Source organism: Eschrichtius robustus, chromosome 15 (assembly GCF_028021215.1).
Source record: "Eschrichtius robustus isolate mEscRob2 chromosome 15, mEscRob2.pri, whole genome shotgun sequence".
Lineage (NCBI taxonomy): Eukaryota > Metazoa > Chordata > Mammalia > Artiodactyla > Eschrichtiidae > Eschrichtius > Eschrichtius robustus.
The window spans coordinates 36,462,042-36,487,606 of record NC_090838.1 but is presented as its reverse complement, the minus strand read 5'-3'; the positions used below and the strand labels follow the sequence as shown (position 1 = coordinate 36,487,606).

Sequence of the window (25,565 nt, the reverse complement as noted above, 5' to 3'; positions counted from 1 at the left end):
TGAACATGCTGACGTGAAGGAAAGAGAACGGAAAGAGACGCTCTCTGGAATGATATATCAAGCCACCTTGTAAGCACATATCTCGTGGGGATCATATGTCCTGGGAGAAACAGGTTTTTCCATCTTCCAAGTAATAACAACACGTGCCTCCCCCTACGTCTGGCGCGCCCGGCCTTTGGTCTCTCCCGCTCCGGGCGACCCCGCGGTCACGTGCTCCCCCTGTCCTTGCCCGGCGTGCAGCCTAAGGTGGGGACGGCTGAGCCATGGCGGCCCTGCTGAGACCAGCCCGCTGGCTCTTCCGCGCCGGGGCGGCCCCGCACCTCCCGCTCTCCCTGCGCCTTCTAGCTGGCGGCCCGAGCCGGCCGCACGCCGCCTTCTGTCCGCGCGCCGCTCGCGCCGGGCCCGTCGCCGGGTGAGTGCCCGGCCGCTTCCTCAGCCCGCCTGCAGCGCGGCAGTTCCTCGGGGTCGTGGACGTGGGCGAGGGCCGGGTCCCATCTGTGCCCTTTCTACACCCTCCTCGCTGCTCCAGGGCCAGGCGTCCCCGGCCCTCGTATCACGCTCCTCTCCGGGGTGTTTAGGGTGACAGGGTTGGTCGCCTTCAGAAGGTTACGGCCACAAACGTGGCTTGCTTCCGTCATGGATCCTGCCATCGCCGCCTCGGACTTGGTCTTCCAGCCCTCGGGTTATCGACGTCCTAAGAAGCTGAGAGGGGCTTTGAAGGCTGCTGCCGGGGGTCAGGTGTTACTCTTCTATGATTGACCGGTTCGGGTGTTGTCCCACGTGCAAGCGTTATTGATGCTTAGTAACCATCTAGGACTTAAGTTTCGAGAGCTTTTTGTTTGGAGGGAGGATAGGTTGGGAATTTTGGGTGAGCTAGGGGTAGCTTAGAGGTGGAAGTTTAATTATCTATCATTAGTTTGGGCTTTTGCCTCCGTTTTCTTCAGTGGAGTTTACCTCTCAGTATTTATGAAGATGTGCAGCGGGTTGGGAGTTGTGACAGTAGGCTCTGTAAGTGTCAGTGAATGGATATGTGGACACATTCTAGGCACTCTGTGGGAGCTGGGGGTGCAAAAGCAAATTAAGTTCTCAGTGGGTGTCAAATGTGTGAATAAATGCTCTCATGGATTGAGGTTTATCAGGAGGTAAGTTTGGTATAGACTTTGCCAAGGAGAGGATAAGGAAGTTTGATGAAGGTGTTAATTAGAGTAGTATTCTGATCACCTGAGAAGGGTAGGTGGGCACTGAGATTTCAGAATTGAAGAAAAACTGATTTTGAAAGACTAGTGTTTATAAATAGAGGTACTTTGGGAGACAGTATAAAGACTAAGAGCTGAGGGTCTGGAATAGGCCAGGGCTGGACTGCAGGCTTCTCTCTTTGCATTGTGCCACTGGACAAGTTACGTAACGTTGACAGGCCTCAGTTTCTTTAGTTATAAGATGGGAGTGGTAATAGTGTTGGTGATATTGCATGAGGTTATTTATATAAAGCTCTTAACATAGGGCCTGGTGCCTAGTAAATGCTGTATTAGTTACTATAATAGTAACAGTAATAGCTGTGATTGCATGGATTTTTTGTGGTCCTCCTTGGAAACCTAGTTTATGTGTAGAATTACATGGAGGAAATGTTTTATGACTTCTTTTTTTTTTTAATCAGTCATCAATTTTATACACATCATTGTTTACATGTCAGTCCCAATCGCCCAATTCAGCACACCACCATCCCCACCCCACTGTGGTTTTCCCCCCTTGGTGTCCATACGTTTGTTCTCTACATCTGTGTCTCAACTTCTGCCCTGCAAACCGGTTCATCTGTACCATTTTTCTAATTTCCACATACATGCGTTAATATACAATATTTGTTTTTCTCTTTCTGACTTACTTCACTCTGTATGACAGTCTCTAGATCCATCCACATCTCAACAAATGACTCAATTTCGTTCCTTTTTATGGCTGAGTAATATTCCATTGTATATATGTACCACAACTTCTTTATCCATTGGTCTGTCGATGGGCATTTAGGTTGCTTCCATGACCTGGCTATTGTAAATAGTGCTGCAATGAACATTGGGGTGCATGTGTCTTTTTGAATTACGGTTTTCTCTGGGTATATGGCCAGTAGTGGGATTGCTGGATCATATGGTAATTCTATTTTTAGTTTTTTAAGGAACCTCCATATTGTTCTCCATAGTGGCTGTATCAATTTACATTCCCACCAACAGTGCAAGAGGGTTCCCTTTTCTCCACACCCTCTCCAGCATCTGTTGTTTGTAGATTTTCTGATGATGCCCATTCTGACTGGTGTGAGGTGATACCTCATTGTAGTTTTGATTTGCATTTCTCTAATAATTAGTGATGTTGAGCATCTTTTCATGTGCTTCTTGGCCATCTGTATGTCTTCTTTGGAGAAATGCCTATATAGGTTTTCTGCCCATTTTTGGATTGGGTTGTTTGTTTTTTTAATATTGAGCTGCATGAGCTGCTTGTAAGTTTTGGAGATTAATCCTTTGTCAGTTGCTTTGTTTGCAAATACTTTCTCCCATTCTGAGGGTTGTCTTTTCGTCTTGTTTATGGTTTCCTTTGCTGTGCAAAAGCTTTGAAGTTTCATTAGGTCCCGTTTGTTTATTTTTGTTTTTATTTCCATTACTCTAGGAGGTGGATCAAAAAAGATCTTGCTGTGATTTATGTCAAAGAGTGTTCTTCCTATGTTTTCCTCTAAGAGTTTTATAGTGTCCGGTCTTACATTTAGGTCTCGAATCCATTTTGAGTTTATTTTTGTGTATGGTGTTAGGGAGTGTTCTAATTTCATTCTTTTACATGTAGCTGTCCAGTTTTCCCAGCACCACTTACTGAAGAGACTGTCTTTTCTCCATTGTATATCTTTGCCTCCTTTGTCATAGATTAGTTGACCATAGGTGCGTGGGTTTATCTCTGGGCTTTCTATCTTGTTCCATTGTTCTATGTTTCTGTTTTTGTGTCAGTACCATATTGTCTTGATTACTGTAGCTTTGTAGTATAGTCTGAAGTCAGGGAGTCTGATTCCTCCAGCTCCGTTTTTTTCCCTCCAGACTGCTTTGGCTATTCGGGGTCTTTTGTGTCTCCATACAAATTTTAAGGTGATTTGTTCTAGTTCCGTAAAAAATGCCATTGGTAATTTGATAGGGATTGCATTGAATATGTAGATTGCTTTGAGTAGTATAGTCATTTTCACAATATTGATTCTTCCAATCCAAGAACTTGGTATATCTCTCCATCTGTTGGTATCATGTTTAATTTCTTTCATCAGTGTCTTATAGTTTTCTGCATACAGGTCTTTTGTCTCCCTAGGTAGGTTTATTCCTAGGTATTTTATTCGTTTTGTTGCAGTGGTAAATGGGAGTGTTTCCATAATTTCTCTTTCAGATTTTTCATAATTAGTGTATAGGAATGCAAGATATTTCTGTGCGTTAATTTTGTATCCTGCAACTTTACCAAATTCATTGATTAGCTCTAGTAGTTTTCTGGTGGCATTTTTAGGATTCTCTATGTATAGTATCATGTCATCTGCAAACAGTGACAGTTTTACTTCTTCTTTTCCAATTTGTATTCCTTTTATTTCTTTTTTTTCTCTGATTGCTGTGGCTAAAACTTCCAAAACTATGTTGAATAATAGTGGTGAGAGTGGGCAACCTTGTCTTGTTCCTGATCTTAGAGGAAATGGTTTCAGATTTTCACCATTGAGAATGATGTTGGCTGTGTGTTTGTCATATATGGCCTTTATTATGTTGAGGTAGGTTCCCTCTATGCCCACTTTCTGGAGAGTTTTTATCATAAATGGGTGTTGAATTTTGTCAAAAGCTTTTTCTGCATCTATTGAGATGATCATATGGTTTTTATTCTTCAATTTGTTAATATGGTGTATCACATTGATTGATTTGCGTATATTAAAGAATCCTTGCATCCCTGGGATAAATCCCACTTGATCGTGATGTATGATCCTTTTAACGTGTTGTTGGATTCTGTTTGCTAGTATTTTGTTGAGGATTTTTGCATCTGTATTCATCAGTGATATTGGTCTGTAATTTTGTTTTTTGGTAGTATCTTTGTCTGGTTTTGGTATCAGGGTGATGGTGGCCTCATAGAATGAGTTTGGGAGTATTCCTTCCTCTGCAATTTTTTGGAAGAGTTTGAGAAGGATGGGTGTTAGCTCGTCTCTAAATGTTTGATAGAATTCACCTGTGAAGCCATCTGGTCCTGGACTTTTGTTTGTTGGAAGATTTTAAATCACAGTTTCGATTTCATTACTTGTGATTGGTCTGTTCATATTTTCTGTTTCTTCCTGGTTCAGTCTTGGAAGGTTATACCTTTCTAAGAATTTGTCCATTTCTTCCAGGTTGTCCATTTTATTGGCATAGAGTTGCTTGTAGTAGTCTCTTAGGATGCTTTGTATTTCTGCAGTGTCTGTTGTAACTTCCCCTTTTTCATTTCTAATTTTATTGATTTGAGTCCTCTCCCTCTTTTTCTTGATGAGTCTGGCTAATAATGGCTTATCAATTTGGTTTATCTTCTCAAAGAACCAGCTTTTAGTTTTATTGATCTTTGCTATTGTTTTCTTTGTTTCTATTTCCGTTATTTCCGCTCTGATCTTTATGATTTCTTTCCTTCTGCTAACTTTGGGTTTTGTTTGTTCTTCTTTCTCTAGTTTCTTTAGGTGTAAGGTTAGATTGTTTACTTGAGATTTTTCTTGTTTCTTTAGGTAGGCTTGTATAGCTATAAGCTTCCCTCTTAGAACTGCTTTTGCTGCATCCCATAGGTTTTGGATCGTTGTGTTTTCATTGTCATTTGTCTCTAGGTATTTTTTGATTTCCTCTCTGATTTCTTCAGTGATCTCTTGGTTATTTAGTAACATATTGTTTAGCCTCCATGTGTTTGTGCTTTTCACGTTTTTTTCCCTGTAATTCTTTTCTAATCTCATAGCATTGTGGTCAGAAAAGATGCTTGATATGATTTCAATTTTCTTAAATTTACTGAGGCTTGATTTGTGACCCAAGATGTGATCTATCCTGGAGAATGTTCCGTGCGCACTTGAGAAGAAAGTGTAATCTGTTTTTGGATGGAATGTCCTATAAATATCAATTAAATCTATCTGGTCTGTTGTGTCATTTAAAGCTTCTGTTTCCTTATTTATTTTCATTTTGGATGATCTGTCCATTGGTGTAAGTGAGGTTTTAAAGTCCCCCACTATTACTGTGTTACTGTTGATTTTCTCTTTTATAGCTGTTAGCAGTTGCCTTATGTATTGAGGTGCTCCTATGTTGGGTGCATATATATTTATAATTGTTATATCTTCTTCTTGGATTGATCCCTTGATCATTATGTAGTGTCCTTCCTTGTCTCTTGTAACATTCTTTATTTTAAAGTCTATTTTATCTGATATGAGTATTGCTACTCCAGCTTCCTTTTGATTTCCATTTGCATGGAATATCTTTTGCCATCCCCTCACTTTCAGTCTGTATGTGTCCCTAGGTCTGAAGTGGGTCTCTTGTAGACAGCATATATATGGGTCTTGTTTTTGTATCCATTCAGCAAGCCTGTGTCTTTTGGTTGGAGCATTTAATCCATTCACGTTTAAGGTAATTATCGATATATATGTTCCTATGACCATTTTCTGAATTGTTTTGGGTTTGTTTTTGTAGGTCCTTTTCTCCTCTTGTGTTTCCCACTTAGAGAAGTTCCTTTAGCATTTGTTGTAGAGCTGGTTAGGTGGTGCTTAATTCTCTTAGCTTTTGCTTGTCTGTAAGCTTTTGATTTCTCCATCAAATCTAAATGAGATCCTTGCCAGGTAGAGTAATCTTGGTTGTAGGTTCTTCCCTTTCATCACTTTAAGTACATCATGCCACTCCCTTCTGGTTTGTAGAGTTTCTGCTGAGAAATCAACTGTTAACCTTATGGGGGGGTTCCCTTGTACGTTATTTGTTGTTTTTCCCTTGCTGCTTTCAATAATTTTTCTTTGTCTCTAATTTTTGCCAATTTGATTACTATGTGTCTCGGCGTGTTTCTCCTTGGGTTTATCCTGTATGGGACTCTGCGCTTCCTGGACTTGGGTGGCTATTTCCTTTCCCATGTTAGGGAAGTTTTCGACTATAATCTCTTAAAATATTTTCTCTGGTCCTTTCTCTCTCTCTTTTCCTTCTGGGACCCCTATAATGCAAATGTTGTTGCGTTTAATGTTGTCCCAGAGGTCTCTTAGGCTGTCTTCATTTCTTTTCATTCTTTTTTCTTTATTCTGTTCCGCAACAGTGAACTCCACCATTCTGTCTTCCAGGTCACTTATCCGTTCTTCTGCCTCAGTTATTCTGCTATTGATTCTTTCTAGTGTAGTTTTCATTTCAGTTATTGTATTGTTTATCTCTGTTTGTTTGTTCTTTAATTCTTCTAGGTCTTTGTTAAACATTTCTTGCATCTTCTCGATCTTTGCCTCCATTCTTATTCCGAGGTCCTGGATCATCTTCACTCTCATTATTCTGAATTCTTTTTCTGGAAGGTTGCCTATCTCCACTTCATTTAGTTGTTTTTCTGGGGTTTTATCTTGTTCCTTCATCTGGTATGTAGCCCTCTGCCTTTTCATCTTGCCTATCTTTCTGTGAATGTGGTTTTTATTCCACAGGCTGCAGGATTGTAGTTTTTCTTGCTTCTGCTGTCTGCCCTCTGGTGGTTGAGGCTATCTAAGAGGCTTGATGGGAGGCTCTGGTGGTGGGTAGAGCTGACTGTTGCTGTGGTGGTCAGAGCTCAGTAAAACTTGAATCCACTTGAGTGTTGATGGGTGGGGCTGGGTTCCCTCCTTGTTGGTTGTTTTGCCTGAGGCAACCCAACACTGGAGCCTACCTGGGCTCTTTGGTGGGGCTAATGACAGACTCTGGGAGGGCTCACGCCAAGGAGTACTTCCCAGAACTTCTGCTGCCAGTGTCCTTGTCCCCACGATGAAACAGAGCCACCCCCCGCCTCTGCAGGAGACCTTCCAACACTAGCAGGTAGTTCTGGTTCAGTCTCCCATGGGGTCACTGCTCCTTCCCCTGGGTCCCGATGCACACACTATTTTGTGTGCACCCTCCAAGAGTGGGGTCTCTGTTTCCCCCAGTCCTGTCGGAGTCCTGCAATCAATTCCCACTAGGCTTCAAAGTCTGATTCTCTATGAATTCCTCCTCCCGTTGCTGGACCCCCAGGTTGGGAAGCCTGACGTGGGGCTCAGAACCTTCACTCCAGTGGGTAGACTTCTGTGGTATAAGTGTTTGCCAGTCTGTGAGTCACCCACCCAGCAGTTATGGGATTTGATTTTACTGTGATTGCGCCCCTCCTACTGTCTCATTGTGGCTTCTCCTTTGTCTTTGAATGTGGGGTATCTTTTTTGGTGAGTTCCAGTGTCTTCCTGTCGATGATTGTCCAGCAGCTAGTTGTGATTCTGGTGTTCTTGCAAGAGGGAGTGAGAGCACGTTCTTCTACTCCGCCATCTTGGTTAATCTTTATGACTTCTTAACGACTTAGTTATACATCTTTGGAATGTAGTCTGCTTATGACTTGGAGCCTACCTCAATTTTCTCATTAGGCCTGAACAGTTAACCTTTAGAAGTTGTGCCTCTGCTTTCACAGATCTACACTTCTTGGCTTTCAGAGAGGTTCTTCTGAGAAAGTTGTGCCAATTATTTATATTTTTCTAGTCCTTAACATCCCCGTGAGGCCAGGGGAGGGTCGATGTTACAGTTCGTCTTCGCTGTTGCATTTGAGGAAAACAGTAGGGAGAACACAATCTAGTAGAAAGGGTGTTGGTCTGCTCATCAGACCTGGGTTTCATTTACTTGCTGCGTAACCTTACCTAACCTTTTTGATCCTCAGTTCGTTGTCTGTGAAGTAGAGGTAACAAGGCCTTTCCCCCTTCTTTGTAAAGCTCATTTCTTGTCATTCAGGACTCAACTTAAATGCTGTCTCTTCAGAGAGGCCTTACCTCAACACTCAGTGCAAACCCTATTTTAGTTGTATCATGGCATGTCTCACTTGTCTGATATTATTTATCTGCTCGCTGCTTGTTTCCTTAGAACTTTGTCTTGTTCACCACTGTGTGCTCAGCTCATAGCAGGCAGTAAAGAAGTATTTGTTTTCTTGTTCTCCTGGACTCTGAACATTTTCTATACGGTTTCCTATCCACAGCCTGTAAGCATGCTCACATCTTTCCCACCTGAAAAACAAAACCTTTCCTGAAACTGGACTTAACTCCACATGCTCCCCAGTCTCTTCTTCCTGTCTGTACTCCTGTCTCCTTCATTTCTTCACTTCGAATTCGCTCTTTGACCCACTGCAGTCACACCACTGGGAATAGCCATCATTGTTTTATTTATTAACTTTTTATTATGTATTTTTAAATTTTAGAACTTATGTGCCTTCAGGAGCAATTGCAAAATATTGGGGGGGAAAGCAATAAACTAAAAATCACCCTTAATTCTATCACCCACAGAAAGCCATTGAGATGTGTGTGTGTGTGTACATATATATATATATATATATAGAGAGAGAGAGAGAGAGAGAGAGAGAGAGAGAGAGAGAGCGCTTTTAAAATTAGGTGTGTGTGAGATGTAAGTTTATTTCATTTAATTTTTTTAAGGGACTTCTTAATAACCAGATCCACTCTTTTTTTTTTTTTTTAATAAATTTATTTATTTTTTATTTTTATTTTTGGCTGCGTTGGGTCTTTGTTGCTGTGCGCAGGCTTTCTCTGGTTGCGGCGAGTGGGGGCTACTCCTCGTCACAATGTGTGGGCTTCTCATTGCAGTGGCTTCTCTTGTTGCGGAGCACGGGCTCTAGGCGCGCGGGCTTCAGTAGTTGTGGCACGCGGACTCAGTAGTTGTGGCTCACGAGCTCTAGAGGGCAGGCTCAATAGTTGTGGTGCATGGGCTTAGTTGCTCCGCTGCATGTGGGATCTTCCCGGACCAGGGCTCCAACCCATGCCCCCTGCATTGGCAGGCGGATTCTTAATCACTGGGCCACCAGGGAAGCCCCCAGATCCACTCTTAAGGCCTTGATCTCTGGCATTACTGTCTCCCATTTCCCCCTTAATGAAACCCTTTTATTGGCATTGATGATGACACCACTCTTTCTTGATTTTATTCTCTTTAGAATTTTTCTCACTTTGTTGCATCCTTTTTCCTCTGTTCATCTCTTAAATGCTGATATCTTTGGGGGGTGGCGGTGGTTGTCCTTAGTCCTTTTGTTTTCTCATTTTTTTTCATTCCCTTTGGGCGACCTCTTCCATTTTTAGGGCATCAGCCCATACCTGCCTATCTGATGATGGCAATATTTTCCTTCCTGGAGGTGCCTGCCTGCTACTAGGCACCTCCACTGGTTGAACTATAGGTACTTCAAACCCATACATCTCAAACTGGATTCATCACTTTGCTGTACACCAGAAACTAACACAACATTGTAAGTCAACTATACTTCCATTTTAAAAAATTTAAAAAAAAGAAAATATCAAACTGGATTCATCTTTCCTCCCAAATCTGTTCCTCGTGCGTTCCCTGTTTTAGTGAATGTTGCTATTTCTGTCAGCTTTCTAGAGATTTTTCATTCATATTTCTTTGACGCTTCCCTGTTCCCATCCTCCCTCCTATGTATTGATTGCGCAAATGATTAAGTTCTGTTAGAGCTACTTCATCTGGAATGGTTTCCCTCTTCTTCCAACCCCCACTTTATTCTGTAGTTTCCCTGGTAATTTGATCTTGTCATTTTCCTACTTAAAAATTAGACAATGTGGTGGCTCCCATTTGTTCCAGGATAAGGTGCTTCATGATCTGGAGATGCCTCTGGAGCCTCACTTCTTGTGAGTTCATTCCCATGGTGTCCTCTGTCCTAGCCATATCAAACTCTACTTCAAAGTCCTCCATAGCAGGGCTTCTGAAACTGTAATGAGCATAAGAATTCCCTGGGGATCCTCTGAAAATGTGGATTCTGACTTTGTAGGTATTGGTAGGGGACTGAGATTCCGCATTTTTAACAAGCCCCCAGATGATAAAGGTGCTGCTGGTCTGTGAACCAGCAAGGCTTTGATGGACCATGTTGCACATCTCTTTACCTTTGATTGTGATGTTCACTTTTGGGATGTGTCTCCTCTTCTCTGTTTAATCTCTGTTGCTGGCTTCTCCCTTTGACCACTCCCTTCTTGTGCTTTCTCTCAGATCCGGAATCACTAAAGCACTCATTAACACTATTGCATGTGTACCCACCAGCACTCCAGACCTGGCTGAAGGTTCCTTGAAGGCAGGGACTTTGTCTTACTCTTTTTGCCTCCCCTGATGTCTGACTTTGTGGCACATAGTAGATGTCAAATGTTTGTTGAGTAAATCAATGAAAATCTTAGACATTGAGGAAGGAATGTTTGTGGGATGCAAAGGAGTTTGAAGGGGTACTTAACCCATTCATGTAGTGCAGTGGATCTCCACAAATTCACCCTGATCTTGATTTCCAGGAATGTCTGAGAAGGACAGATGAGTATTATTGAGTGAAATTATTAGAATTTATTAATCCTTAGGTGCTTCAGAGGAAAGGTAAGCTTTGAGCTAAATCAGTTTGGAAGCGGATCTGGATTGATGATTATCTTAAAGGTGAAGAGCACATATTGCCCTATGACAGAATGATGTGACTTCTAAAATTGAAAGGAGAGAAAACTTTTCCTTGTTTACCTCTCATTAAGAAAACTTTCTCAGCACATCTTAAAAGTCTGTTTGGGTCCTTCGGAGTTGCGATTCAGCCTCTGCTCCCTGTGGGTTTGAGTTTATCAATTACAGAGGACTATGATAGGCACGTGTACAACATATTATATATGTGCTATCCACAGAGAGGAATATAATACTGCGGCATTTCAGAGAGAAGAAGGAAAGAAACATTTGTTTTGTGGTAGGGGATCGCTCAAGTTTAAGAGGCCATGTGGTAATGAGTAGTCAGAATGTTCCAGGGGAAGAAAGAGGAGGAAGAAACTTGGAGGCCATACTTTTATCCTGTGTGTCTACGTGGGGTGGGATGTAGTGGAAGTTGATACTGCAAAAGCCAATCAGTTTTTTTTTTTAATAAATTAATTAATTTATTTTTGGCTAGGTTGGGTCTTCATTGTTGCGCGCGGGCTTTCTCTAGTTGCGGCGAGCGGTGGCTACTCTTCGTTGCGGGTGCGCGGGCTTCTCATAGCGGTGGCTTCTCTTTGTTGCGGAGCACGGGCTCTAGGCACGCGGGCTTCAGGAGTTGTGACACACAGGCTTAGTTGCTCCGCGGCATGTGGGATCTTCCGGGACCAGGGCTCCCCCCCGTGTCCCCTACATTGGCAGGCGGATTCTTAACCACTACGCCACCAGGGAAGTCCCCAGTCAATTTCTTAAAGCTACCAGGGTTGATTAGAAAGTTGGTCGGAAGCCATTGGAGGCTTTTGAGAGGTACAGGTCTTGACAAAGTTTACAAAGACCCTAGGAGAAATAGGGACTGGGGATAGATAGACCAGTGAGGAACAACATTGATACATACTGCAGATTAGGGTTAATAGGGCCACAACTAGGTGGTGCAGAACTGAAGAAAAGATACTTCCTTTTCTGAGAGAAAGAGAACAGGAGCTTGGCGAGAATGTTAGAATTAGGAAGAATTGATTTGGAGATTAGGATAAATAATAGTACCTTTGGGGTAGATCTTTACCGTTGTCAAACTGTGTATGAATTTATCACACACACGTTTCATATTCTGTGGGTTTATACTACAAATTAGGGAAACTGAGGTTTAGAAGGGTGAAGTAATTTATCCAGGATCTCCAGTTGGGATTCAACTGCAGATGCTGTGATTCTCAGTTCCCAAGTGCTTTGAATATGTTGTGTTTTAGGTGCTGAAAGGATTACTTATGGACATAAAAACATTTTTGTAAAAAGGCAATACATAATACAGTATAAATTGAGGAATTAGAGACTATCACAAGTAAGTAAGCACATCATAAGATCTCAGAATGTAAACTTTGGAGGGCATCTCTAGGATAATCTAGTCTATGCCACTCTTGCTTTATATTGATAGATTCTACAGAGTATCTTTGCTCCACATTACATCAAAGGTCCCAGCCTGGTTAACTGACTCTTATTACTTCCTGTCATAGCTGAGACAAAGGAAGCATCCCTTTGGACTGGAAGAGCCTGAGATGGAGGGGACATCTGGATAGGTGGAAAGGAATGGCATTGGTGTTTCAAGCCAGAAGACTGTTACCAAGTGTAGAAGGGTTGCTAGTGACTTTTTTATTCTGAAGTTCTGTGACTTACTGTAAAGCATAAAGCAGTGTTTGGGGGACAGCTTAGCTGGGCAAGAGTTTTCGGAGAATTGAGGTCTTGCAAAATTCAGGGAGAATTTTTCAGGGAGAAAATAGTTCAGGGAGAAAGTTCATTGTGACAGCTTTACAAAGATTTTTTAAAAGATCAAACAGCAGATATTTATTGAGTACCTTCTATAATAAGAGCTATTTATTGAGCACTCTTTTTGTTAGGAATCTTGTATTTATTTTTTTTGTGATCTTTACAAGGTAGGTATTTTTTCTCACGTGAGGGAACTAATGCTTAAACCAAATACCTTTCCCAGAGTCACGTACCTGTTAGATAGCATAGCTTGGATTTCAGTAGGCCTTTTAAAATAAGTCTTGTACTTTCTGCTAAGACATTTTAAAAAGAAGAAATAATGTAGTTTATATTTATTATGCTTACTTTGCTGGGTCCTTTATGTATACTTTTCTCAGTGTTGCCCAGACCTTGGGCATTTGTGTACTGCCTTCATATTTTTTGCCAAATCTAGTACTACCTAAACTATTATTTAAGTTTAGCATTTTTCTTTTCATTGGGTTTAGGTTTAAACTGACATTTTATAACTTAATTTTGTTTTAAGCAAGAATGCTAGGAAGATAAAGAGCTAGATGCAGTAGTTACTTTAAACTATTGAAGTAAATAAAACTACAGAAATAGGAAGTCTTTGTCTACATGCTATCTAAAATCATTTTCCTGGCAGAAGTGCAATATTTTGGGAAATTATCTGCATTATCTCAGTCTTTGTGATATTCCTGTGAGGTAAGTACTATTATCTCTGAGATTTTACAGGCTTAGAGAGAGTTGTGGTAACTTGGCCAAAGTTACATATCTTAGAAATGGCAGAGCCTGAAATCAGGACAGACTGGTTTTTTTTGTGTTTTTTTTTTTCCCTTCCAATGAGAATGTCTTGAATGACCTAACTTTTGCATAATGGCTAACCGTTTATCCTTTTTTTTTTTTTTTTTATATAATTAGAGACTTTTGGCTTATAATTAGTGATAGTTCCCAGGAAACATGGCAACAGATATAAAAAGAATATGTTAGACATTTCTTATTGGAATCTAGGTTTCTATTGAGTCTGGTGTTAGCAAATTTGGAATACTAGACTTTTCAGTACAAGCTCTTCTGTTCTTAAGCTTCTTTCTTTTCTCCTTATAATATAGACTTTACAGTTAGGGGCCATGTTGGAAATTCTTAATTTTTTTAAACACATAAAATATTCATGTTAAATTTGACTCTAAACAAGAATTTTAAGGACCAAAATTAGGAGTAATTGCCAAAATTTCCCCTCCTTATCCCAATAACCATTTTACATTTTTACATTCAAGCCCACACTCTGAAAGCTGGTGTGTTTCCACTATGCCATGGAGCCTTCTGTTTTTGTCTCCAAGATTGTGCTTATCAAGTGTTATGAAAATGATACGTAATACGTTAAGATATATACAGAGGATTAATTAAGACTCTCTAGGGCTCTTTTACATGCATTTTTCTCTATTACGTGGAAGTGAGAATTAACAAATTGTACTGGCAAGACTTGTTGCCTGGAATTTGCAGTTAAATCAGGTGGGAGCCTTGGTGATTCTCATCTCTGCGCCCACCCTCCTCTAAGCTTCAGTCTCTCACTCGGACTGCTGCAACAGCTTCCTAAGTGGTATCTCTATTAAATTCTTGCTGCTGTCTAATTTATGGTCTACCCTGCAGCTAGACTGATCTTTTCTAAAGAGAAATAGATCATACCACAACCCCTGCTTACAAAACCTTCAGTAGGGTTCTATACAGTTTTGTACTTGGAATGAAATCTGTATCTAGAATAAAATCCAGACTCCTTACCTTCACAGTCCTCCATGATCTAGCCCAGCCTTCCTCTCCAATCTCATCCCATCTGTTGCTCACGCACTTGGTCTGCTGACTGTTCTACTTGGCCTAGAATACTCATCCTCTGCTATCTGTATGGCTGCTGCTTTTTATCCTTAGTTAGAAATTTTGAGTGTCATCATCTTTGTATGTTTAATCCAAAGTAGAACCCTACTGTTATTTCATTGGAGTCATAGAACTTAACACAACTGGTGGGTTTTGTTTTGTTTTGTTTTTTAAGTTTAACTAATTGATTATCAGGTTTACTTACTAGATAAGTAGAAAGGCTGATCCTAGCACAGTGCTTTATACATAGAAGGTGCTTAATAAATCTTTGAATCAATAAGTGAAAGAATTTAGGTGTTGTGATACAAGTAAAAAAAAAACAGTTATAGGATCCTAAAGAGGTAGTGACATGAAGACGGTTTTGGGGGAGATTGATCTGGCAGTTGTATGAAGAAAAGCTGAAGCCTGAGAAACTAATATGAGTTTTGTTGCAAAAATCCATGTGTTCTGGATTGAACAAGGGACTCAGAAATAAAGAGGTATCTGAGGGCTCAACAGATGCACTGTGAAGGATGAGAGGGATTGAGCAATTATAAGATTTTGAGCTTGAGGGAACAGTGTAAAGATGGTGTAGTCAGTAGCAATGAAGAAATTTGAAAGGAATACCAGCCACTTTTAGGAGGAGTCATTGTTTTTTGAATTTTTAACATGTTAAAACTTAATTGGAATCAGTATATACATAAAATGTATAAAAGAATTATATACTGCAATGAAGTTGGGTTTATTCCAGGTGTGCAAGCCTGGTTCAACATTTGAATAGTCAATTGATGTTATCAGCCATATCAACAGACTAAAGAAAACCCAAGTAGAATAGCTAAAATAAGGGATTGGTGAGAACATAAGAGAAATTTGGATACCTATTGCCTACAGAATAGTTCAGCAAAATATGCTGCTGTGAGAGCAGCATTGTGAAAATCAGTCTTGTATTTTATAAGCATGTCATAAAATCCAAATCCCGAGGTTATCAGCCATTGTAGACTTTCCCTTATCTCGTCTCACATTCCCTGCCTAGGTTTAATTTTTACCACTTTCCAGTGTGAACTGCCTGTTGCAGCCAGATTAGTTTCCTTGATGCCCTTCCGCCATGTTGAGCTCATTTCAGAATGAAATTACCCAAGTACAAGTACAGGTCCTGTCAGTTAACTAGCTTTTACTGTGACTTTGGGCAAGTTACTTCACTTTTCTCATCTGTAAAGTCAAGATTATAGTCGTAATTTTCTATTGCCTTGCATGTCTTAAATGCATAATAAACATTAGCTACTGACTATACCTGTTCTATCACTGTATCTTTAAACTCTGATAGCTCTAAAGTGATGCCATATTGGCTCATAATAGCAGTGAAAAAGGAAGAAGAGAATAGGGAAGGGAGAGTTTTAAAAATGTATGTGATTAGTTTGGTGTATATTCAGAGTTTAAAAGGAATGAATAACAGTTCAATAAAAAGTTTGCTTGAAAGAAATAAACACTGAGACTATCCAAAACATACAAAGAACTCTTAAAACTCAACAATGAGAAAACTTAATGACCTAGTTGAAAAATGAGCAGATCTGAACAGTTCACCAAAGAAATACTGAAGGCAAATAAGCATATGAAAAGATGCTCATATCATATGTCATTAGGGAATTGCAAATTAAAACAACAATTAGATACCACTACATACATGTTAGAATGGCTAAAACACCTATGGCATCTGTGGTGAGGATGTGGAGCAATAGGAACTCTCATTTATTGCTAGTGGGAATGCAAAATGGTACAGTCATTTTGGAAGATAGTTTGACAGTTTCTTACAAAGATAAATAAACATAAGCTTACCATATGATCCAGCAGTCACACTCCTAGATATTTACCCAAATGAGTTGAAGATTTCTGTCCACACAAAAACCTGCACACAAGTGTTTACAGTAGCTTTATTCATAATTGCCCAAAATTGGAAGCAACTAGTATGTCCTTCAGTAGGTGAACTGATAAGCAAATTGTGGTACATCCCTACAATGGAATGTTATTCACTAAAAAGAAATGAACTATCAAGCCATGAAAAGACACACAGGAACCTTAAATGTGTATTGCTAGGTGAAAGAAGCCAATCTGAAAAAGATTACATCCTGTATGATCCAACTATATGACATTCTGGAAAAGGCAAAACAAGACAAGTAAAAAGTGGTTGCTAGGGGTTCAGGAGGAGGGGGAAGGGGATGAGTAGGTGGAACACAGGGCATTTTGAGGGCAGTGAAATATTGTGTGGTTCTGTAATGCATGTCATGTATTTGTCAAAACCCATAGATATGTACACACAGAGTGAACCTTTTTGTATACTATAGACCTTAGCTAATAAAAATGTGTCACTATTGGTCATCATTTGTAACGAATGTACCACACTAATATAGAATGTTAATAGAGGAAATTAGGTGGAGGGGGAAGAGGGCATAATACATGGGAACTCCGTACTTTCTGGACAGTTTTTCTGTAAACTTAAAAATGCCTTGAAAAAGTAAGGCATTGATTTTTAAAAGTGACAGGCTTAATAGGGGAGCCTATTAATTAGGGAACCCATGGAAGCCTGTTTATAATAATATAATAATCTAGTCCTTGTATCTTTTTAAAATATGGACGCTAAACTATAAAATCATTATTTTTTTCACTAAAGAGTCAAAAAACACTAGCACCAATTATAAAAAACAACAAAACCTGAGAAAAATAACTTTATAAATGCCAGATTTTGCCAGAGAAAATTCGTGGGTAACCTGGAAGTTGGTTGTGAGTGCTGGAGTCTCAGGAGGGAACCTGAGAAATTTAACTCAAAAATATAAAGGAACCATTTATGACACTTGGGTGAAATGATAAAATAATTTTCCCTTATGCGTTTACATCACTTGGTCATCAGGTTTTGGAGGCAGTGCATTCCAGCTAGTGCAGGCCTGATGGTTAGGTTCCTGCCTTGTATGGACCCACCTTAACCCCTGCACTTGTTCTTTCCTTTCCTTTCTATCACAACATACCTATCGTTCTAGGCTATGAACATACCCTTTTTCCTTCAGGGTGTGTTCAAGTGAATTTAAAAATAAATTCTGGGTCAAATAAGAAATGTAGAAAGCGCTGCCATGTGAGGAAGCACTGGAGAATCCTTTTGAAGAGTGAAGAATCCTTTGGTTTAAATATGTAACCCTTCCCCTCCCCAGTTTATTTTATAGTAGATTCATATTTTGACTTAACTAATTAAAGCCAAACACACGTGAAGGAGACTTGGCAGCATTAAAGATTTATTTTGTGAGAAAAATTAGCTTTAGAATGTTCAGCATGCAGTGCTGGTTTATTAATAACATCTCTGTTTTCTGCCTGAATTTTATTTGTGTTTGTTTGATCGTACATTTTATTTTATTTTTTAATATTTATTTAGGCTGCACAGGGTCTTGGTTGCGGCCTGTGGACTCTTAGTTGCGGCATGCGTGCGGGATCTAGTTCCCTGACCAGGGATCGAACTCGGGCCCCCTGCATTGGGAGTGCAGAGTTTTACCCACTGGACTACCAGGGAAGTCCCTGATCTTACATTTTAAAACTGCATTTTAAGCAGAGGTTTTATTTTTATGCCCCTTCACAGTTTATCAGATTTGGGTTGTGTAAAAAACATTGACAAATACACTTCACTACAATTTTGAAATCTCTTATGTTATTTAGCTTTCATTGTTGAACGATATTATTGCACACTCACCTGAACCTGACACATTGTTCTGGGTGATTTAAAATAATATTTTGTGTTTGCCTGACTAACAAGGGCATAGGTTAGTAACAGCCAGATAAACAGCCAGAGAAAACTTTTGAAAATAAGGGATAAATATATGTAGGCATGTATCTTCTGTGGTTTATAGGTAAAAATCTAGCATTTAATTAATTCAGTTCATTTAACTAACTTTAATCAATTAGCCATCTACAAGTGCTGATCATTAGGCTTCTTAACTAAACAGGATAAGACATTGTCTTGTTTAGTTAGTATTTTGATTTTTTCCATTGTTTTCCAGTCTACTGATTTACATAGGTGGAATCATTGATGGCCAGAGTGGTTGTGATGTGTCCCAGGTCACAGTGGTAGAATTTCTAGTCGAGTATCGGTTACTGCCTCTGTGTTTTACATAACCTTGTTGTGAAACTACTGGTGTAGCTTTCTTTAATGTAACATCACGTACTTAATCATTCAGTTTTGTGACTGGTTTTCCAGGTTAATAACATAGGATAGGAAGTCAACAATTTTATTTTTAAACTCACTAGTATGTAAATATTTATTTTGGTAATTGTGGTAAAAAATGTGCACATGCCAGAAGAATGTGGTTGTCATCCTAAAGGCATTCTCAAATTAATAAGTAGAGTGTTTTTACATTATACTTAGTTACTATATACTTAGTGTGTATTATTTAGTTATACTTACTGGCTACTTCTGAAAAGTCTTAAGATATTTGGGGATAAAGATGTAAATCTCTGTGAATTAGAGAATTTTGTGTGAGATTTGAATGCACAGAAAGAGTTTAAATTCAATTCAAAGATTTATGACAGGGTTTCCTTCACACATAAGGATTATTTCTAAGTTTGATGTTTGTAAATCAGGTAGAGCCTTATTTCTACAGTGTAGAATACCTCTGATTTCATGTTTTGGAGCATTTGGTCTGCATGCTAGACCTGTTTTATTAAAATGTTGAATGGTTTAAAGGTTGTTTGCTTTTTGTAAACACACATGTACTAGTCTGACCTTAATTTATAAGCATTTTTTTTCTTTTGACTTTCCCCAAATTAATGATGTTTAACAGCAGAAATCTAGTTTTATATTTGTTGGTTGCAGTTGTTAAAATGATTAGAAAAGTATACAGTTAGCATTTTGACACATGAATTGAGAGTTGAAGCATCACTATAAAATGTTTCAGATTTATTTAGAAAGATGGGAAATTCTTTTGTCGTTAATGATCCTTTAAATGCATAATTTTAACTTGGAAATTGGTCTTCTTAATAATTCATAAGAAGCAACACCTAGAAAGCATTTGAAGAATACTTTAGAATTCTTCAGAATTTTACATATATTTTAGATCTCTTGTCTCATTTGTAGAGGTGAGAAGAGCTTTGTAGCATAATCTTCATTTTCCTTCATTGACTTGGTTTTGGTTAAGGGAGATTTAAAACACTTAAAACATACCATATTATTGTCTTAGTTTGAGTTGATTCCATGTGAAAAGTTATCGAGACATTGTCAGTTATTCAAGAGGTTAATTTGCATGCAATTTATGTGCATGTGACTTTATTTAAAGCAAAGGTCAAAACTTTCTTCCCTACCAATTTATACTTTTCTGCGCATTTTTGCTATTGTGCTATGAATTTAGGTATTTAGTAACTAATAAGAAAGCTTTGTATAAATTTTACTCACAAAGATGACCTATGTGGTTAGTAGTTTACATAGTTTATTTCTAATTGTCTTTCATTTTGTAGAGAGCTACTGAGCCAAGCCAGGCTATATGCCATTGCTGCTGAAAAAAAGAATTATCTTCAAGAGGAGCCCAGTTCTTCTCATAGAAGGAATGCCGGTCAGTTTGATTGGGCTCTAATGAGGCTAGATAATTCTGTACGAAGAACTGGCCGCATCCCTAAGACTCTTCTACAAAAAGTCTTTGATAACATCTGCCACTCAGGTATTTCAAGATTTTCTGTTCAAAAAGTTGAACTTCTTAAGTACTGGTTTGGTGGTAAGCTCGTTATAGAGCACATTACTTGATACTTTAAATTTTGTTATTTCTATTCATGATTTTATGTTATGATCTTTCTGTTTTTCCAACTCATCAGAGCAAAGTTTTGAGTAAAACATTTTGTTTTGCATGTTTATTTCAAAATCAGCAAATAAAAACTGTCTTTTCCCACAGTTTATGAAGGAATCACTTTCAGTGGTAAATTTTCTTGGAAGATATTAGTTTTTCTTATCTTCTATTGTATAGTGTCTGCTTTCCCTAAGATAGTCACATAATGACAAATTCCCAGAAAGACTGATAATCACTATTTCCCTTTCATTTTCACTTAGCTATTAAAATTTATTTGAGTCACTTATGCAACTTTGATAATCTGATAGAAACTTGCCCTCAACACTCCCCCCCCCCCCAAAAAACCTGACCACACATGCTCACAACAAAAGCCCACATGCAAGCCACACACATATTTTGTATATAGTTTGAGAGCATTCACCAGCTTCCCAAAGCCCATCCATGATTTCAGTCACATTAAGAAGCTGTAGAATCTAATGATGAGGGATACTAAAGAAGTATCAGTAATAACTTGCATTTAAAGACAGTTTTTATCATTTTCTCTCTTTGATTTATTGAGTTGTATGGCTATCATCACAGTCAATTTTAGAACATTTTTATCACCCCCAAAATAAACCTCCATACTCCTAAACATCAGTCCCCAAACCCCCATCCCTTCCAGCCCTAGGCAACCACTAGTGTTTTCCTTGTAGATTTGCTTATCCTGGATACTTTATATAAATGGAATCATGCAATAAGTGGTTTATTTTTGTTTTTGTTTTAAAGTCAGCTTTCAGAGACATGTGGATAAAGGGAGAAGGAAGTTAATATTTTGTAGAGGATTATAAACCTAACTTGGATATTCTTGGGTTTTAATTGTACTGCTTTGTACTATTTTCATAAGATACTGAGAAGTTTAGCCTTTCAGTAAGCACTAGGTTCTTTGTATTTGTAGTCTTGCAGATTGTATAGATTTATAACCTTAGCTTCCCTAAGAAAACATCAGTTTTAAAAACTTGTAGTAACATTGTAAATGATACTTGTTGGTTGGGATAGGATTTTTCTGATTTATGAGTACTCTTTTAATATTATCTTTAGTGAGGCAGGAGATTTTAAAATATTTACAGATTTCAACTTAAGTTTTGATATTTATCTGCATGGTACTGATACTATGTTAAATATTATCTGTTAACCTGTTTTCATAGGTAGCCCAGGTGGTAATCAAGCCTTGCTTCTGCTACGCAGCTGTGGTTCTCTCTTGCCTGAACTAAAGCTCTCAGAGAGAACAGAATTTGCTCATAGGATATGGGACAAACTTCAGAAATTGGGTATGATTGTATGAATATATGGTGTGTATAAAGGGTGTAGATACTTTTTCTTTTAGTAAAAAAGAATTTCTTTGCATAAATGCTGTAATTCAGTTTTATGGAAGGGTTTTACTTGATTCATATTTTTTTGTGATATGACTTATTTGGTGAGTTATAGTGACATCTAGGGGCATTAAGAATAAAATAATTTTTCATAACAAGTATTACTTTTAGGGTAAGTTAAAAAGAACAAAATAGACACTTAGTCTGTCAAAGTTATAAATGCACATACCATTTGACCAAGCATTTCTATTTGTTAGAATTTATTAACATATCAAGCATTTCAGTGTTTTAATATGTTTATACTTAAAAAAATTCCTTTTGAAGTATAGTTGATTTACAATATTATATTAACTTGAGGGTGTACAACATAGTCTATTTGTTAGAATTTAGATAGATATACTCACATGTGCAAAAGGATATTCTTCATTGTAGCTTGTTTGCAAAAGTAAGAAATTGGAACCAACTCTGATGTCCCTCACTAGGGGTTTGGTTAAATAAATTGTGGAGTGTCTGTAAAATGGAATATGGTGCAACCATTAAAAGAATGGAGTTCTTCATATACTAATGTGTGGTTTTCTCCAAAATATAATTAAAAATTAAGATGCAGAACAGAGTGTATAGTTTGATACCATTCTGAAGAAAAATGTTTATGTGCATATGTGTATGTGCATATAATATTAAAATATTTCTGGAGGGATGATAAACACTAGATACAATTTTTACTCTATACTTTTAAAAAAAATTATAGTTGATTACCCTATACTCTTATACTTTTTCATTTTGGGGCTATGAATAGTACCTATTCAAAAAATAAAATAGTTTAAAAGGTCATTTGATAAAATTCAGTGTTCATTCCTGATTTAAGAAAATCTTAACAAAGCAAACTAGAAATGTCTATATGTCAGTAAGTCACATAATTTAAAAACACATGTTGAACTGGGAGAAATATTTGTGAGAATGGTTATATTCTAAAATAGAAAAGAGCCCTTACATAGTAGTCATAACATTAAACACCTCAATAGAAAGATAGACACGCATTACTTTCTATTATAATTGTTCACAGACATGTCTTTTCTCTGTACTGTATATCCTCTGTGGGAGTAGAATTCATAACATCTTTGTTTTTCTCTTTGCCAGTAGAATAATGCTTTGAACTTATTACACTTGTTAACTAGTTGTTGAATTAATATTGTTAGAAACCTGGTAGATTGCCACCGTGACTCTTGTTCACAGACTTTTAAAGCTGTAAGAGATTTTTTGGCTTAGGTAATATGTCCAAAGTTACAGAATGAGCTGTGACAGATCCGAGACTGGAACTGAGTTTTCCAGACTAAAGGGGATTCTTTAGTCCCCTTTAGTCTGGAAATGATAGGCTCTCATTTCAGTGTTGCTATATGCTAAATTTTTAAAAATAGAATGACTTCTAGTGTACTTCTTGGCCACATCGTGATAATGTATGTCTCCTTAAGTTTTTTTATTCAGGTTATTTATCTTTTCTGGAGTGTTCTTTTGTTTCTTACTCTTTAAGTCAATCCATTTTTCAAGCTATAATTTAAATCCCTCCTTTCTAGAGTTTTACCTCCAGTCCCAATTAGTGTCTCATCAGTTGCCTGCATTAGAATTGTGAATTTGTCTTTTTTTTTTTTTTTGGCTGCGTTGGGTCTTTGTTGCTGCATGCGGGCTTTCTCTAGTTGCAGTGAGTGGCATCTACTCTTCGTTGTGGTGCGTGGGCTTCTCATTGTGGTGGCTTCTCTTGTTGCGGAGCACGGGCTCTAGGCACGTGGGCTTCAGTAGTTGTGGCACATGGTCTCAGCAGTTGTGGCACACGGGCTTAGTTGCTCTGCGGCATGTGGGATCTTCCTGGACCAGGGATTGAATCTGTGTCCCCTGTACTGGCAAGTGGACTCCTAACCACTGCGCCACCAGGGAAGTCCCTGAATTTGTCTTTTTAATAGATATTCTTATCTTGGAGGCTGATGATCTTATCTTATTCATATTTAGATCTTTGTCATGAACCTTCCAGTGTTTTGCACATGTTGGGTACCAAAGTAGTAATAGTTGAAATTGTAGAAAATGTTCAAGCAAATTTAACTTGACTTTAAAAAAATTTAAATTCTACTTCATTAAATAGTAAATCTATTAATATTAACATGGTTCAAATGCAAAAGGTTCAGTAAAGTTTATAGTGAAAGGCTTTGACCTATGTTCCCCAGACACCCAGTTCCACTCTTGGGGGCAATCAGTCAAATCTAACTTAAAAAAATTCTCTAAGATAATAATCACATTTTGGAAAAATATAGATGTAATTTTTTTAGAAAACTGTTTCTTAGAAAGGCTGTTAATCTATTTGGGATTGCAAAAAACCTTGATCACTAGAACTCTGGTTTAGAGACAGAGGTAGGGAGGGATAAAAACTACTCTGAACAAAAAAGTGCAAACATGTTTTTAAGTATTGGTATTAGGGCAGGTCCACATTTAATATATTTATATAATTTTAATGAAGGGAACTAAATAATGACATCTTAAAGTTTTCAGATGACACCATATTTTTCTTGAACAGTAAAATGCCAAGCTAATTAATATAACTACACATAAAAAGCCCTGTGAGATGCCAGAAAAGTGGCAGGTAACTTTTACTGTGGGCAAGCACAAGGTAATACATGGAGGAGAGAATAATTATCCAAAATACACCAATGGATGAGCACTAATCTAGCAAGACACCTGGCTTTTATCTAAAATAGTAATATTTTAGGATATTCTTTCAAGTTTGAACAAAATAAGTGTAAGATAAATGTAAGTGGATGACAATTTACAAAATTATTACATGACGAGATTGAACAAGAACATAATATTAAAACATTAAAAGTAATGGACAGGAGAGCCAGAGCCATGAGATAGTATTAGAGGTATAAGGGTATATGGTAAGGTACATAAGGAAATGCTATTATATAGCTTTTGATTATTAAAGTAAGATATTTTAGGATTATGTCCCTAAACTTTGAGTTTTTAATTAAAATTTTAGACAGTTAAAGACTTTAATTCACTCTATGAAAGATACACTATGTATTTCTTAAAAATCCTCTACAAGAAATGACCCATGAAATTAACTAGACATAACAGTAAATATGGGGATGAAATTTTTACTGAAGTTCACAGAAACGTTTTTGTCATCTGTAGAACCATGTCAATGTGGCAGAAATAAAGAAATGAGACCCAGTTGAGTTATGTTAACATTAATCTTGACTAAAATCTGTATGAAAATCCAGAATAGATGTTACTTATCTGGATTTTCAGCAGTTTCCTCAGCTTTTCCAGCACACTAGAGTAAATACCTTTATAAAATTGTAGAATATACCGTCCTCAGCCTTAGAGCTGTAGCCAACCATTGTTAGAGTTCAGCTTGAGTTGATGGTTTTTTGAAAGTTCTCAGACACTACATGGTAACCTTGTTGCATAATTATATTACAGATGTGGACTTGCACATGGTTCCCTATAAGGCCCTGTATGAAGTATTACAATGGTTAAGAGATTGAGCTCTCAAGGCAGACTACCTACATTCAAATTTATGGTCACATACTAGCCTTGTGGCCTTGGGTAAATGGAAGAGTCAGTTTTCCTAATCTGTAAGATGGGGATGATAATAGTACCTTCCTGAAAGCTGTTGTGAAGAGTAATTCAACCTCTGTATGCAGAGCACTTAGTACAGTGCCTGAAACATAGTAAGTACACTGCATGTCTAAGGTTAAAAACAAGTTTTAATTTAATAGAACAGGACTCTACTGCTTTGAATGTCAAACTGATACCACAGGCCTGTGTAGCCACAGGCAGTTATATAAAGATATAAAATGTAATTCCCGACAATTTAGTAAAACATGTTAGCACTGTATTGATATGGTAACCATGATGTCATGTTGTGCATTGCGTGTTGGTATAGTAAGGCTGAGTGGTAACCTTAACTGATATGGCCTTAGGCAAGATGAACATAGAAAGAAAACAAAGGGCCTTGGAATACAGGTAATTAACAACAGCAGACTAGAAATGGTGTTCAGCAACTGGAAATGGAGCCTTCAAACACTGAGTAGCCTGGTTAGTAAATAAGCAAAATTGTTAGCACAGTCCTACCTGTATATAACAACTGCAGTCACAATCCATCCATCTCAGGGTATCTGTAATGT

At 38.1% G+C, this 25,565-nt stretch overlaps 1 protein-coding gene across 1 annotated transcript in view; it reads left to right on the top strand.

Moving 5' to 3' along the window:
* The first annotated feature begins 224 nt into the window (after positions 1-224).
* Positions 225-25,565, top strand: part of LRPPRC (leucine rich pentatricopeptide repeat containing) — a 110,970-nt gene continuing 85,629 nt past the window's right edge. The window contains exons 1-3 of the mRNA XM_068564404.1: positions 225-412; positions 19,719-19,918; positions 21,226-21,348. Coding sequence (XP_068420505.1) covers positions 264-412; positions 19,719-19,918; positions 21,226-21,348 — 472 coding nt within the window. The 5' untranslated portion in view covers positions 225-263. The remainder of the gene's footprint in view (positions 413-19,718; positions 19,919-21,225; positions 21,349-25,565) is intronic.